Source organism: Cervus canadensis, chromosome 21, assembly GCF_019320065.1.
Source record: "Cervus canadensis isolate Bull #8, Minnesota chromosome 21, ASM1932006v1, whole genome shotgun sequence".
NCBI classification, from domain to species: domain Eukaryota; kingdom Metazoa; phylum Chordata; class Mammalia; order Artiodactyla; family Cervidae; genus Cervus; species Cervus canadensis.
In genome coordinates this window covers 47,308,610-47,326,053 of record NC_057406.1, presented here as the reverse complement: position 1 = coordinate 47,326,053, position 17,444 = coordinate 47,308,610, and the positions used below count along the sequence as shown (strand labels likewise).

Below are 17,444 nucleotides of genomic sequence, written 5' to 3'. Positions count from 1 at the left end.
GGAGAAGGGGGAACATTCAGTCTAGATCATGGTACAGTTGTTCCACCACCAAATTTTAGAATGAAGCAAGTCAAAACAAAGTTTTCATGGGGGAAAAATATGTTTCTACTGAAGACATTTCAAGAAAAATGTCTTCTAAACTAAAACCAAAATTAAAAGTGGAGAAAAGTCAGAAATATTCTGGTCAACTCTTTCAATAGGGTAATAAATATACACTGTCCATCAAAGCCTTCCAAACTACAGAGAATCCAACTGCAGAGAAGTTTGATATCTCGGGAGTTCAGGGGTGAGTCACACACTGAGGCCAACCTGGCATACTCCCAAATGTTCTCATTGGTTCTGCTCTGTTAAGATTGCAGTATGTGAAAGTTTCAAGTATAACATTATTTTCTATAAAAAGTTCAAATTTGTGTAAAAATTCACTTCCTTTAGAATCATGATGTTTGTACAATCTCTGGATGTCTATCTTCTTCAATTAGAAGTTGAAAACTACCCCCAAATTTAAGATCTGTCACCTCCACAAACACTTTGGCAATTTCACATCCAGTGAATTTGGACAGAAACCAAAATACATAGAAAATAAATTCCTTCAAGTAATCATTTTCAGATTTCACAATTTTAAGTCAAAATGAGAAGAGGCAATTCTATAGATTGACACCCCTCCCAAGATAACATTCACTGATAACATTCACTCCTTGTAATATCCCTTCTCTGTTTTTCTTTGTGGTTATCATAACCTGGTCTATCCAAGACAAATTGTAAATACACCTTTGCCTCCATTGTGACTTCTATTGCATTCCATAGTCCACATTTTTTTTTTCCATAGTCCACATTTTCATCATTATTTTCACTGAGAAGTTAATACAGTTCAGAGTCTCTTGCATACAAAAGATGGAGAGAGCTTTAAATAACCATTCTTATTCAGGACTGACCTCCTAGAGCCCATGCTTGCCTTCTTACAGATATCCATGGGGATATTTGATTTGGGTTGTCAATGGACTGTGGGCGTCTCTCTGTCACTTTGTATGAACAGTTGACCCCACTCATCCTGGGGGAAATCACAGCTACTTTATGGATGCAGGAACATACCAGGTGAATCTTTCTCTTTTAACCAGAAAAGCAAAAGCTTTTCCAAAGTTCCCCAATGGGCACATTTTTTCACATGTCCAACCATAACTTCAAGGGGCTTGACCAGCCTCCATAGTAGAAGATAGCAAGGGAGAAGGGGCCAGCCTACCATAATGTCTGTCACACCTGCTGAGTCGTTGGGGTATGGAGGTTTACATTTTAGTAAGTCCCACTAGGTATCTATGTTGTATCAAAGACTGTTCTGACTTTCCTCATTGCCATCTACCTTTTCTTTTTAATTCAAATGAAAGATGATATATTTGGTTTGGAAACCTGACTCCCTGGTGAGACCAGTTCCCATGGTCCTCCAACGGGTCAAATTTTTTTCCCTAAATTTTTATTGTGTTTATATATATATAACTTTAAAAATTTATAATCTTAATAATTTTAGTTATAAAATATATTCCCTGTGTGGTACAATCTATCCTTGTAGCTCATTTTATACTTAATATTTTGTAACTCTTACTCTCCGAGCACTATATTGCCCCTCTCCCCTCCTTCTCAAGAGGTCATATTTTATCATCTTTTCCTCAGATTTTTATATTTCTGGGCTCTTGTTTCTGTTTTGGCTGTGGAACTCAACTTCCATATCACCCAATTCCTCCTTCTATACTTCACACCATAGCCAGAGCACATTACCAAATGTTAAGACAGTTTATGTTCTTGAGTGTTTTCCATTGCACTAGAATAAAACCAGAGCCATTATCAGAATCTGCATTATCTAGGCTATGTTACCCACTCAAAGCCATCTCACTGACCTTCAGCCATTAATCCCAGTCTTACTAGTCATCCCTCTCTTCCCAGAAGATGCCTAGCTCTTTTCTCATGTCAGTGCCTTTGTACCCCTGCTCCTTCTGCTGGGAATTCCCTTCCAAAGGCTCTTGTCATGTCTGACGGCTCCTTCTAATCCTTCGTGTCTCAGTTTACATGCCACTTTCTCAGAGCAGCTCTCCTGACCAGTCTTTCTGACATAGGTCTTTCTTGTATTTTTTTTTTCCTGTAGCACTGTATTAATGGCCTTTAGAGTAGTGTTGACTAACTGGGGGACCCTGGGCAAATTTTTAGGGTCTCTCTGTCTTTGGTTCTTCATTTGCAAATAAGGGTAATAACTGTACCAACCTCAGGAGTTGTGAGCAATCAAGGAGGCAAAGCACTTACTAGTGTCTGACATACATAAAACTTTGCTAACTAATAATTACTTGTATTATTTTTATTAGGTTATTTTGCTCTTTTCCCCACTAGATTATAAACTCTAAAAGTAGAGAGATCTTGCCTGTCCTATTCACAGTATATCCCAGGATCTGGCCCAGTGCCTGGCACATAGTCAGTGCTCACAAAATATTAACTAAATATGTGTTGAATAAAAAATGAGTGGAGCTCCTACCTCAGTGGTAGCTTTGACTCTAGATTAAACTGCCAGTTTGTTTCCAGCATTCAATGGCCTCCTTTCTAAGCTGCCAAATTCAGCAAATAAAAATACACGATCCCAGTTAAATTGGAATTTCTATATTTTATCTGGCAAACCTACTTCCTTCACTACCACCTTCACCCTTAACAAGCAGCACTTTCTGTCTCTCCTCCTCCTGTCCCTGCCTTTCTCCTCGTCTTTGCTTCTCTCCTTTAAAGTTTATTTGGCTATGTCTGAATATAGCTCCCAGTGTCAGGAAACCCTACCATCCTTAAATCTGAAGATGTCTGGTCTTTGAGGGACTAATGAGTCGCCTTTATTATATGTCTACAATTCCCAGAGGGCTAAATTATCCACCTTCACCACCACAGGCTTCTTCTCAAGGGACTGCAACTCACTGTCTTCTCTCTGGATTCAGAACACGTTGAGTTAGGAACATAAATGTCCTTAATGCATTCTCAGACATCCTCTACTTCATTATTTCCTTTCCAGACATCTTCCCCTCTGAAACCCTGGCTTTGAAAGAGAACTACAGGAAAATTAGCTGAACATGGTCCTGACCTTGAGAACATTACTTTCCCAGTTGACCAAATCAGATAGTTTGATAAAGCTCTGCAGAAGAGCCGACACATACCAACTCAATGCCACGTTGTCATTCCCCACCTCCCAGCATCATCCCAGCTCACCCAGCTCATCCCAAGGAACACCCGGGGTCATATATTAACATGCTCAGTTCTAGGTTACACTAAGGTAGCTGGAAGGAGAACAAACCACTTGACCTTTCAGAAGGAAAATAATATATTTGCAATAAAATGTGTTGGAGAAGCTGTGGCAGTCACTCTTAACTGCTCTGTCAATACATACATAGGGTTGTGTGTGAAAATACAGTCATGGGAGTTAATTCTTGACAGTGTTACCACATCTATTGACTGGAATCTCCACCCAGAAAAGGTCCCCTACTAAACGTTTGGTTCTCTTTCTGTAGTGAAGGAAGCATGACCATCTGAATCTAACTGAATAAAATACTGATCTCAGATCCACCACATGCTAACCATGTAAACCTGGCTAAGTTGTTTCATAGCCCTGAGACTGTTTCCTTGTCTATGAAGTGAAAATACAGCCACTCGTCATGGAAGGTTGTTGGCAGGTTTATACAGAAGAGGGGCAGAGTATCTGGTGTTCAGTGAGTGCCTGATGGCTGGTAGTTAACTGGGAATCATTTTCAGCACTTTTTCCTATATGTGGCTATGCTGGTAATAACCCAGGGGCCAATCTGCCTTCTTCCAAGAAGAGCCTTTCTTTTTGGAGTTCTGCATCACCAGTGAGAGATCACTTGTAAGAGGAACCTGTTTTAAACACAAAGGTGCCATGTTCCTCTTCTTAAGAGTAGGGGTCCAACCTAGCCTAGCCATTGCTCACTTTGTTCTTATGAGGCTCTGGGAAATGTTCAGCGTGTAAGACGGAAGAACAAACCTCAGATACCTGCCAAGATTATTTACAGCCTACCCAAGGAAAAAGAAAATTTTAACTTCACAGCTTGTGATTGGGAAAGGACACAGGACAGCTGCTAACTGTTTTCCTTTCATCTCTGCTTTTGGCATGTTCTTCTAATAGCTCTCCTGTCACACGGAGTCTGTAGCACAGTGGGAGCTGAAAGAGTAGGACTGAGGTGTCCCCCCAGTCCCATCTCCACCCCCTGCTCAGACTCAGCTGCTGGGAAAGACCATTTAAAGCATTTAATATCCGTGCTACCCCTTTGGGGATGGTGTAACCAGCTAGACACCATGCTTCAAAAGAGAGAGGCAAGTTAAAGCTTTGCAGTTAGTTAGGGAACGTTTAGACTAGAAAAACCCCCAGGTCCCTGCCAACCCTGATTCTATGATTCAGTGAACAGAAAGGAATGGAGCAGAGGAGAGAAGAATAGGTCAGATGGCTTTCCAAATTCTCCTCTACAGAGAGGGATCCATCGTTGCTTAAACTCTCTAAAATCAACCATAAAATACTTTAGAACATTTGCTTTCAAATGTGAATTTCACATGGTTCAAAGTAAAATACAAATGGTTTGGGTCTAACCACATTTTTTTACTGAATCTTTTCTCTCCTATATTCACCCCACTGGAGGTGGTATCAGATGATAGTTTTCAGAAAGACTCCTATCAGCTCTGGGAGCAAGTTATTTAAGCATGTACCTCAGTGAGTTGTGAGAATTAAATAAGGTAATATATTAATACCTAAGGCATTTAGAACAGAGGCTGGCACAGAATAAGAACTCACTATGTGTGCAATTTACTTTATGCTAACTTACACCAACTGCCATTAATGTGAAAATAGGTGTTCATGTGCTTCATGAATATAAAGCATACATTCTCCTGTATGTATCAGGAGAAAAGTAAGAACATACAGATAAGTTTTTTTCACATCAACTTTTTTCTTACTTGTGTGAATTGTGGGTTAATCCTTAAAAATGAATACTGTTTCTCTTTCGCCAAATTTTTGACCAAAGATAGTCTAATAAATATACATAATTCTAAAATCTACATGAACACATGTTGCAAATGAATCTTAATTGTAATTTATGATATCACCAAACCTTGCTCAATACTTTAAAAAATACATAACTGATTACTTAAATTACCTTTCCCTCTCTCTCTCTCTGTAGCTTCAAAACAGATGTTTCAAAGGGAAAAGTCTTAAAAAATAAAAAGGAAAAAATTGGTGGTATAAAACTCATTATACTCATGTGAACACTTAAATGCTAATCTTAAACAATAAATCTAAGGTATAACTTATTTACTCAAATATATAACTTACATATATATATATATACATATATACATACATATATTTACTCAAATAAATATATATATATATAGGTGCTCATATGTGTGTGTGTGTCTGTGTGTGTATAGATGACTGCCCTAAGTCAGTCTCTCCCATCAGGAAGCTTCCATAAGCCTCTTATCCTTATCCATCAGAGGGCAGAAAGAATGGAAACCACAATTTCATAAAACTGATCAAACTGATCACATGGACCACAGCCTTGTCTATCTCAATGAAACTATGAGCCATGCTGTGTAGGGCCACCCAAGACGGACAGGTCATGGTGGAGAGTTCTGACAAAATGTTGTCCACTGGAGAAGGGAATGGAAAACCACTTCAGTATCCTTGCCTTGAGAACCCCATGAACAGTATGAAAAGGGAAAAAGACAAGACACCGAAAGATGAATTCCCCAGGTCAGTAGGTGCCCAGGATGCTACCAGAGGAGGAGTAACTCCAGAAAGAATGAAGAGATGGAGCCAAAGAAAAACAATACCCAGTTGTGGATGTGACTGATGATGGAAGTAAAGTCTGATGTTATAAAGAATAGTATTGCATAGGAACCTGGAATATTATGTCCATGAATCAAGGCAAATTGGAAGGGCTCAAACAGGAGATGGCAAGAGTGAACATTGACATTCTAGGAATCAGTGAACTAAAATGGACTGGAATGGGTGAATTTAACTCAGATGACCATTATATCTACTACTGTGGGCAAAAATCCCTTAGAAGAAGTGGAGTAGCCCTCATAGTCAACAAAAAAGTCTGAAATGCAATACTTAGATGCAATCTCAAAAATGACAGAATGATCTATGTTCGTTTCAAGGCAAACCATTCAATATCATGCTAATCCAAGTCTATGCCCCAACCAGTAATGCTGAAGAAGCTGAAGTTGAATGGTTCTATGAAGACCTACAAGACCTTCTATAACTAACACCCAGAAAAGATGTCATTTTCATTATATGGTACTGGAATGCAAAAGTAGGAAGTCAAGAGATACCTGGAGTAACAGGCAAATTTGGTCTTGGAGTACAAAATGAAGCAGGGCAAAGCCTAACAGAGTTTTGCCAAGAGAACGCACTGGTCACAGCAAACACCCTCTTCCAACAACAGAAAAGAAGACTGTACACATGGACATCACCAGATGGTCAATATCCAAATCAGATTGCTTATATCCTTTGCAGTCAAAGACAGAGAAGCTCTATATAGTCAGCAAAAACAAGACCGGGAGCTGACTGTGGCTCAGGTCATGAAAATTCACACTTAAACTGAAGAAAGTAGGGAAAACCACTAGACCATTCAGGTATGACCTAAATCAAATCCCCTACGATTATACAGTGGAAGTGACAAATAGATTCAAGGGATTAGATCTGATAGAAAGCCTGAAGAACTATGGATGGAGGTTCGTGACATTGTACAGGAGGCAGCGATCAAGACCATTCTCAAGAAAAAGAAAGGCAAAATGGTTGTCTGAGGAGGCCTTACAAATAGCTGAGAAAAGAAGAGAAGCAAAAGGCAAAGGAGAAAAGGAAAGATATACCCATTTGAATAAAGAGTTCCAAAGAATAGCAAGGAGAGATAAGAAAGCCTTCCTCAGTGACCAATGCAAACAGATAGAGGAAAACAATAGAATGGGAAAGACTAGAGATCTCTTCAAGAAAATCTGAGATACCAAGAGAACTTTTCATGCAAAGATGGGCACAGTAAAGCACAGAAAGAGTATGGACCTAAGAGAGGTAGAAGATATTAAGAAGAGGTGGCAAGAATATACAGAAGAACTATACAAAAAAGATCTTCATGACCCAGATAACCATGATGGTGTGATCACTCACCTAGAGCCAGACATCCTGAAATCCTAAGTCAAGTGGGCCTTAGGAAGCATCACAACAAACAAAGCAAGTGGAGGTGATGGAATTCCAGAGCTATTTCAAATCCTAAAACAAGATACTGTGAAAGTGCCACACTCAATATGCCAGCAAATTTGGAAAACTCAGCAGTGGCCACAGGACTGGAAAAGGTCAGTTTTCATTCCAGTCCCAAAGAAAGGCAATGCCAAAGAGTGTTCAAACTACCACATAATTGCATTCATCTCAGATGCTAGCAAAGTAATACTCAAAATTCTCCAAGCCAGGCTTCAACAGTACGTGAACCGTGAACTTCCAGATGTTCAAGATGGATTTAGAAAAAGCAGCACAACCAGAGATCAAATTGCCAACATCTGTTGGATGACAGAAAAAGGAAGAGAATTCCAGTAAAATATCTACTTCTGCTTTATTGACTATGCCAAAGCCTTGGGCTGTGTGGGTCACAACAAACTGTGGAAAATTCTTCAAGAGATGGGAATACTATACCACCTTACCTGCCTCCTAAGAAATCTGTATGCAGATCAAGAAGCAACAGTTAGAACCAGACATGGAACAACAGACTGGTTCCAACTTGAGAAAGGACTATGTCAAGGCTGTATATTGTCACCCTGCTTATTTAACTTATATGCAGAGTACATCATGCTAAATGCTGGGCTGGATGAAGTACAAGCTGGAATCAAGATTGTACAAGCTGGGAGAAATATCAGTAACCTCAGATATGCAGATGACACCACCCTTATGGCAGAAAGAGAAGAAGAACTACAGAGCCTCTGGATGAAAGTGAAAGAGAAGAGTGAAAAAGTTGGCTTAAAACTCAACATTCAGAAAACTAAGATCATGGCATCTGGTCCCATCACTTCGTGGTAAATAGATGGGGAAACAATGGAAACAGTGACAGACTTTATTTGGGGGGGCTCCAAAATCAGTGCAGATGTTGACTGCAGCCATGAAATTAAAAGACGCTTGCTCCTTGGAAGAAAAGCTATAAGCAATCTAGACAGAATATTAAAAAGCAGAGACATTACTTTGCCAACAAAGGTCCATCTAGTCAAGGCTATGGTTTTTCCAGTAGTCATGTATGGATGTGAGAGTTGGACTATAAACAAAGCTGAGTGCCAAAGAATTGATGCTTTTGAACTGTGGTGTTGGAGAAGACTCTTGAGAGTCCCTTGGACTGCAAGGAGATCCAACCAGTCAGTCCTAAAGGAAATCAGTCCTGAATATTGATTGGAAGGACCGATGCTGAAGCTGAAACTCCAAAACTTTGGCCACCTGATGTGAAGAACTGACTCATTGAAAAAGACCCTGATGCTGGGAAAGATTGAAGGTGAGAGGAGAAGGGGACGACAGAGGATGAGATGGTTGGATGGCATCCCTGACTCAATAGACATAAGTTTGAGTAAGCTCCTGCAGTTGGTGATGGACAGGGAAGCCTGGCATGCTGCATTCCATGGGGTTGCAAAGAGTCAGACATGACTGAGAGATTGAACTATGTGTATATATATATAGGTGCTCTCAAATGTATTGTTCAGTGATATGACATTTATTTGAATCAATAATCCATGTGGTCTGAAGAATCTAGGAAACTTTTTCATAAGTTGAAAACCTGGTAATTTAGTTAAGCTGTGAAGAAATTCCATTGCAGTAGACAGGATACATTCACATGGAAGGCTAAGACTGAAATGTAAAAGATAGACTACAAAATCTTCTTCTACTGCCATTTCATTAATGTGAGAGAGGGAACTGAAAATGAAAGAAGTATATCATCGATTTTCTAATTAATTATGGTTGGTAGCTCATGTTTGTATCTGGTAAACTAAATAAAGTTTTGTTCCAACACTGATAAGGGGTTATAAAACTGGTATTTATCATAGTAGTTATAATCATTAACATGCAGCAAAGAAACTTATTGCATTTACCTGTAAATTAATATCAAATTAACTAAAAATCTTTATAGAAACTTAGAGGTAGAAGTGTTATCCCAAGAAAGTCATATATAGTTTTAGGCCACCATGTCATTTATGCTGTAAAAATGTATATTAAAAATAAAATGTTTTTACATTTGTGAATTTGCAAGATCATGTTATCATTCTACTACCCATTCTATTTTAAATAATTAAGGCCATGCAAATTGTAAAGAAGAATCTAATTTAGCTAATTATAGAGCAAAAGAAATTTTCTCCAATCAATAGTATCTTCTTGGTTTTTTTCAGTCTTGAACTGAAGAGAGAAAATAAATAACATTTAACTCAAGCTTATATTAAGAAGAAATCAGTTCTCTATGGTCCTTAAATATGTTTCCTTAGCATTTTATATGATATACAATCTAACATGACATCAAGGTTATGAACTTTTCAAGCTGAAATTCTGAGACAGAAACAGTAAAGATATTTCTGAGAAATGATTTCAATAAATAGCTGTTCTACTTCAAATGGATCATTAAACACAAAGCACTGCTTTTTATTCTATTTGGTCATCTTATTAGTTTATCATAGCTGAAAAAATTCAATATATAAGATATTCACCCCATAGTCATAGAAACTTCAGCTTTCAGCTCTTAGTGCATAAAACATTAGATTATTCTTCTTCATTCCATGATTTAAGAAAGCAACAAAGCTGCCCTGGATTAGACATTTCCTATCAGTTAAAAAAAAAAAAAAAATTGCCTTGTGACTTTGATCCATCTAGAAAGTCATTAACTAAACGACTTTACCTACTGATTATTGTTCCTTCAATGCCTATGCCATGTGCCTGGTAGTGTGCTAAGCATATAATAAACAATTTCTCAATGGGCCTTGTCATTTTGGTTGCATAGATTTCTAGCCCCATGGCAACGAAACCCTAATGAAAGCAGAACCAGCTACTAATTTGCTTCAATGACTGAAAAATTAGAAAAGAATTTGTTACAGATTCTAAATTTAATGTTCATGAACTTTGACTAAGAGGAACATCAGTCATATCCTGAGAATAATTCATGAGTATATTTGACTCTGTTTTGATTCCCTGTCGCATTCTCATCATTGCCCCGTTCATGTGATTCAGCTACAGTTTCAACGTCTTTAACTGTAGAGAGGCACTGTCTAATAGAACATTCTATGCTAACAGCAATGTCCTGTGTTTGCATTATAAAGCCATCAGCCACAAGTGGCCAATGAGTCCTTGAAGACTAGATTGAAAAGAATCAACTAGATATGAGACGTCATTCTTAAGATTTCATGGAGAAGTTCTGTGGAGTTAGCGGGGGTAAAAGCCTGTTGAGATGAGTTGGGGAGTAAATGGGAGATAAGAAAGTAGAGACATCGTGTGTATGAGGATGAGATGGAGAGTGCAGTGTGGTAGGTCGTTAAGTAGCAGATAGACACAATGAAGCCCTACTCCAAACACCACTCATCTGGCACTCATGGCAAACAGATGAAAGAAAGAGAAAGCTAGAGTGTATGTTCAGCTTTTATTGAGAAAAAAATGAATTAAACTGAGATATTCTAACATTCAGTGAAGGCAAATGATAACAAGAGAATAAACTTTAGCTGCCTTGAAAGAATAGAAATATTTATTGTCCTGGATAGCATAACTATCACCCAAGTACAAGCAAAATGGTTAGTTGCAAGATCTGAAATATTTGATTTTCTCTGAAAAGCTGTAATAATCCATGATACTACAAAAATAAGGCATTCTACAATTTCTTTTTATAAGAAATTTTATAAGTTCCTAGTACTGATACTGATTTGTCAAAAAAAATAACATGCATTCTTGCACTCTGTATAATTACTTCTTGAGGCAATTTAAGTTACGATTCTTAAGACCTAAAACGTAGTTTCAAATTATACAATCTATATTTAAATAAAATGATACTAATCAAAGTTGGGCATGATTGAAATCAGAGCATTGTAGAACTGAAGGGGAATTTATTAAATGGCTTCATTTAATGGGTGAGGACCACGAGACTCAGAAATAATATATGACATAGCCACATTGCTTCCCTTGTGGCTAAGCTGGTAAAGAATCTGCCTGCAATGTGGGAGACCTGGGTTCAATCCCTAGGTCGGGAAGATCCCCTGGAGAAGAGACAGGTTACCCGCTCCAGTATTCTGACCTGGAGAATTCTATGGACTGTATAGTCCATGAGGTCACAAAGAGTCGGACACGACTGAGCAACTTTCACTTTCACTTTAGCCACATTTCCCGAGACAGGACTCAGACCCAAGTCTTGAGGCTCCAAGCCTGGAGCTATTTTGAAAAAGGACTGGCTAGATGATGCACCAGAATATTTTTGTTATTCCTATATATTACAATAAGAAAGAAAATATAAAATTTCCAATGTCCTCTCACTGGGGAAAGTGAATCCTTTTCTTTACATTTCTACAGTCAGTACCATTTCCTTTTGGGCTCATTCTCACCATTTGCATTGTGATTTTCATACTTTTCACTCATTTTTCAAAAGTATTTGGAATTATCCTATGCTAGGGTATTTGACCCAAAGAGAATTTGTCTAACTTCCCTACAATTTTTCAAAATGTTTCCTCCCTTACTGAAGATAGATAAGGCAATATATTGGTGGTTTAGAGGAAGAACAGTGGTCTCTAAGGACTAAATTCTTTAAATCATTTCAGTATTCAAACACTGAAATCAAATTTAATATTACCTATAGATAATTCAGACCATAACCTCCTGTTGTGTCTTGTTTTTGTACAAAAAATCCAGGTTCTATATTTTGTATAAGCTGAAGTTGTAGGCTGACAATTTAGCCTTTGGAAAACAGGATAATGATCTAAATACATAGGTGGTAAAGTTTTTTTATTTGTTTTTATTTTTTAAGGGCCTTTTAACTCCTTTGGAAAATCTCTTAAAGAATAAAAGTCAAACAGAGTGGTTTCTTACCTCCTGCTCATGACACATTAGTCCATTTCTGAAAATAATAACGCTTTCTCAACATGAAGTCATTTATATTCTTGACCATGCTCTGTTGTGAGCACTGAGTAATTTCGTGAGAGCCGTGTTTCCTATGGCATGTTGCCAAGACGGGCTTTATTTGTTTTTCATTAGGCTTTTTTATTATCACACCGCTGTACACCCGAATCGTTCTGCCTCCTCCGAGATGGCCAGTGTAGCTTAAGCACAAGAATGTTACTACGAGGAGGTGGAATGTTTCTGTCCAGTGAATGCCCGTTTTTAAATCCCTAGCTATGGTACCATACTAATGACTTTAATCTTTCTAAGCACAGCCAATTGTGTCAGTTTTTAACATAGTCCGATACTAAACTGTTTATATTCATCAATCCTGTGCCCATCCAGGGAAAGACATTAATCTTTGCACCATGCTAGACTGGCCCCTCCTCCCCATCTCAGGAGGAGATCACTCTCCAGCCCTGTTGAGGAAGCCTGGAACTGGTGTGTATTCTGCGTTTCTCTGTCATTCTCTGCATTCAGTCACCAAGTCAAACTTCTTGATGGTTTTCCAATCTGCTCGCATCTTTCTGTTTCCCACGACCACTATCTTAGCCTAAGCCCACACCATCTCAAGAACAACCTCTGTTTCCTAACAGCTCCACGCTCCCATGACTGCCCTGTTCCAGTTCATTCTCTTTTGCTTTAAATATCCATCAGGACCCATTGCTCTCCATAAATAGATATTCCGTAATTTCTGTTCATAAGTGTTTTTATTTTACACATTGGTAAGATAGAGTTTGACTTGTCCGTAAAAGCAGTGATCTGAGTTCTTGAACTTCCCTATAGACGCCTTAATTTAAAGGAAAACTCTAGCTCACAAGCTCCAAAAGACTAAAATTTCAGGATAAAATAAGCAATTTATAAGCTTCCATGTTAGAATATTAATCAGAGGTCAAAAAAATCATTGAAAACAGAGAATAGCAGGATTAGGCTGATCCTTGGAAGTTACGTGGCTCAACCCCATCATTTCACAGGTAAGCCAACAGGCCCAGCCACAGAAATCAAGTTGATCTTTCTAAGTCTGGGGTCTCATCATGTAACTCCTTTTCTTAAAATCTGTCCATGGCTTGTTATAGTCAAGATGAAATTGAAATTCATACAATATCTGTGTCGTCTGGCGTCTCAATGCCTTTGAAGCCTTAAGTTTTGCTCCTGTCTCCAACTTATCCTAGAACTTGATGCTTCCAAGTACACTGTGTTCTTTCTTACCCACACAGCACTGCATGTGACTTCTCCTAGTCCTTTGCATTTTGAGTGCTGAACCTGAATTGTACTTCAGATGTCTGATGAGACACCATCTCCGCTGAAAAGACACCCCAGGTCCCCTCTGCATTCTCAAGCACGTGTCACCATGCCAGCACACTCACAGCATCCTAACTGCCTTTGAAAAATCTGCTTCCATCTCTGGACTAGAAGGAATCAACAGTTAAGGGCAAGGATCTGCATCTTATTCATTGTCATATCCTCATACCTTGATCAGACATCTGACATTCAGTATTTAAGGTGAATTATTCTTTTAGCTTGCCTAGGATACTTCAATTTTTCCATCAGCTCTCCTTACAAAATGTGTCTTCAGAGGGGAAAAAAACTGGTTCATTCACATCAACGTATAGGTCACTGATAGTTTAAATGGCAGCTCTTCCTAGAAGCATGTATATTTTTAGAGGAACAGGGTTTTGAGTCACATAAATGAATTCCCAATGCAGATAATCCAGCCATAAATAGTAAGCCTTGAGAGTATTTATGATGTAAAAGGAACTTTCCCAGAACCTTCAACTCAATCATCTAGGTGACCTCCTCTCACCTCACTCTTACAGAAGACTGACTCTATAGTTTTGTTAATAAAAATCAGATCACTTGTTGGTTATTTTTCTCCTTATTAAGAAAACCATTATTTATGCCCAGTAAAACTGGCTAATTTCATTTATAACATTTCTGGTTTTGTTTCAGGGAAGCAATGTTATGGAAGACCAGGATTTGTTGGAAATTGGAATCCTTAATTCTGGGCACCGACAAAGAATTCTACAGGCAATCCAGCTCCTTCCAAAGGTAAGGCAGCATTTATTATCCTACCCTTTAGTCTAGTCCCAGTGGTTTTAAGTCCAGGTGTGCAAAGCGTGTTAATACTTAGGACAATATGCCTGCGTATTGATGCAACTCCCCAAAGCCAAAGCAGATCTTCTTAGTCCAATTAAACATTCAGATTCATTAGCTGTAACACAGGAAATGCCTCTGGCCGGCAGGGCAGCTTACAAGTTTTTCTTTGGTGGGATTCTGCATGGCAGTACAGACAATCAGTCCATACCCCCAGGTGACAGATCGGGTGCAAGAAGACAGATCAGTGTTGGGAGGGTAGGAGAATGTTCCTGGAACAGGAGCCTCCTGCGCTTAGAGGCAGTATCTCTTATAACAACTCCACAGCCCTGGCCTCCAAGGGCACGGAACTTGCCTAATCACAAGTCATTACTCAGGAAAGTGCAAGTGTCACGTCCCCTTCCGGTATTTATAGTTCGTGTATAAATCCTCCCAGTTCAAATGCAATTTACCAACCAGGCATCCTTTTAACTTTAAGTAATATGTTACTTAGCAACAGAGTTGACCTTCTGTTTCTAGGTAAGGTTTCACAGGAGCCTAAAACAAGAGGTGAGATCTGAGCGCTGGTCTTCAGTGCTCAGTAAAACATGTAGGATTTTAATTGGTAAAGAAAGTGAAAGGCATTTCAGGGCCCAGCGGGAATCACATAGATAGAGGTATGGTCCAGTCAACAAACTGCCGGAAGCATTAGAGGAACAGTGATACTTCGTGATTTAAAATCCAACAGGATTTGCACAATAATGTGAATGTACTCAATGCTACTAAATTATGTATAATACTTCAAGACAGTTTAATGTGGTTTTATGTTATTTCATCACAATTTTAAAAATAATTTTTAAAAGATGAAAAAAATCCAATGTGATTAAAACAATTAGAGAGTGGAGCCAGAAATGAAACAGAAAAAGTAAGTTGGGTCAGGTTGGTATCAGGTTAAGGAATTTGAAATTTATTCTGTGAGCACAGGGGAATGGACATGACTAGACTGCTTTAGGCCAGTTAATTCTGGAGGCTGCAGACAAGAGAAATTAGAAGGAGAGAATGTTAAAGTTGGGTCATCCACTTGGGGAAAGATTCAGGGGGCAAGATTGGAGGCAGGGTAGCAGATGACAGTAAAAGATGCATCTAAATATATGAATGTATTATATATTTATATTCTCCTCTATGCTTTTCCTTTCTAAGGAGGCTTTAATTTCTTCTTCTCAGAATGGGAAAGATAAATGTTAACCATGGTTTCTAAGGAAGTGACAAGATGAAATTTGCCAACTGACAGTGAACTACGTATCTACTGATAGAAACTTACCACTTTTGCAAATTCAAGGAAAGTCAAGCATACACAGGAGTTTTAATAATACAGTTTTCTACACTAAAAGGAAAAGAATAAAAGTCCTTAGCACTATATCTGGAAGTAATTCTTATTAACATATTGTTCACCTTGCTACTTTTGTATCTTTAATTAGAATCACTTTTTTTGTGAAACTTATGAAGTGAACCACTTCTTACCACCTTAGTAATTATTACCCTAGTCCACACCAACCATGTCTAATCAGACTACCACAATAGAATCTAACCTGTTGTGTCTATGTTAGACTACTTGAGTCAATTTCTGATTGGTCCTCTCACCTGGACAATGCATAGATGCCTAATCTCCATCCCAGTTACCTTTCTCACCACTTTACAGCTGAATTTCCACACTGCACCCAGACAGAAATGTAAATCAGATCATGCCACATCCTGCTTAAAATCCACAATGGATTCCCTTTTGCACTTAGAATCTTTATCATGACCTATGAAAATCAATAGGTTCTGACCCCTTCCCACATACTAGTATGACCTCATCTCTCGGTCTCTCTTCCATTCTCTAGTCATGTGACTTTCTTTTTTGTTCCAGAATATGTCAAACTCATTTTTGCCTCAAAGCCTTTCTGTATCAGTCTGTCTGCCTGGAAAGCCTTTTCTTCATATCTTCAAATGCTTGCTCCCTACATCATCAAATCTCTATTCAGCCGTCACCTTCTCACAGAGGGTTTTGTTCCTCAAAAGCACACCCTTTGCCCCCTATCACTGTCCCTCATGTTGTCCTGCTTCAGTTTTCTTCATAGCAATTTTGGCCACCTGAAGTTATGTTATTTGTTTGCTTGTTTTCTGCCTTAATTTTTATCTCATCCCCAGGATGCAACAGTAATAAAATAAGGTGCCTTGGCACCTTATTCTTCCCTTGGCACCCTATCTTGTTCCTTTTACATATCCAGTCCCTGGAATGGTGCCTAGCACATCAAAAAATAATTTGTGAAATAAAAGAATACTTTACTCATTCTTTCCTCTAAGATTTGAAGGCCTTATGCTTGTTCTGTCTGAAGGTACTAATAATATTATACTACTTCTGTGTTATAAGCATCCTGAGGGCAGAGGCAATGTCACGTCAATCCTTGAACTTCCCACTGTGCTTAGCTCAATACATGCACTTAAAAGAGTGAAGAATGAGTGATTGAGTGAATGAATATTTTTTACAGGTTATTCAAATATAATTTTTTTAATCAGAGTACCTCAGTTTTTAAGCTATGTCTATAATCCTGTACATGCCATTTTGAGAAACAAAAGAACCTGAACTCAGAATTATTTGAAGAATAAATGAAGTGTTTATAAGACAGAATATCATTCCCATCAGAGAGGACAATATAATAGAAATAACACAAAATTAAGCTTCTTTCAAAAGGCTGATGCTGAAGTACTTATTATGCACCCAAATGAGTTCAGTTCAGTTCAATTCAGTCACTCAGTCGTGTCCAACCCTTTGCAACCCCATGGGCTGCAGCACCCAGGCTTTCCTGTCTATCACCATCTCCCAGAGTTGGCTCAAACTTATGTCCATCAAGTCAGTGATGCCATCCAAACATCTCATCCTCTGTTGACCCCCTCTCCTCCTGCCATCAATCTTTCCCAGCATCAGTGTCCTTTCCAATGAATCAGTTCTTCGTATCAGGTGGCCACAGTACTGGAGTTTCAGCTTCAGCATTAGTCCTTCCAGTGAGTATTCAGGACTGATCTCCTTTAGGATGGACTGGTTGGATCTCCTTGCTGTCCAAGCTACTCTCAAGAGTCTTCTCCAACACCACAGTTCAAAAGCATAAAAACATCCAAACACATGTTCAGCAGCACAAACAAAATGTTATAATGCTACAAATTG

The 17,444-nt window shown here is 38.6% G+C and overlaps 1 protein-coding gene across 20 annotated transcripts in view; it reads left to right on the top strand.

Annotated features, from left to right (window-relative positions):
• ANKS1B (ankyrin repeat and sterile alpha motif domain containing 1B) overlaps positions 1–17,444 on the top strand; it is a 1,065,346-nt gene that overhangs the window by 715,726 nt on the left and 332,176 nt on the right. For all 20 annotated transcript variants that reach the window (XM_043440436.1, XM_043440451.1, XM_043440445.1 and 17 more), the window contains one exon: positions 14,117–14,215. In XM_043440436.1, coding sequence (XP_043296371.1) covers positions 14,117–14,215 — 99 coding nt within the window. The remainder of the gene's footprint in view (positions 1–14,116; positions 14,216–17,444) is intronic.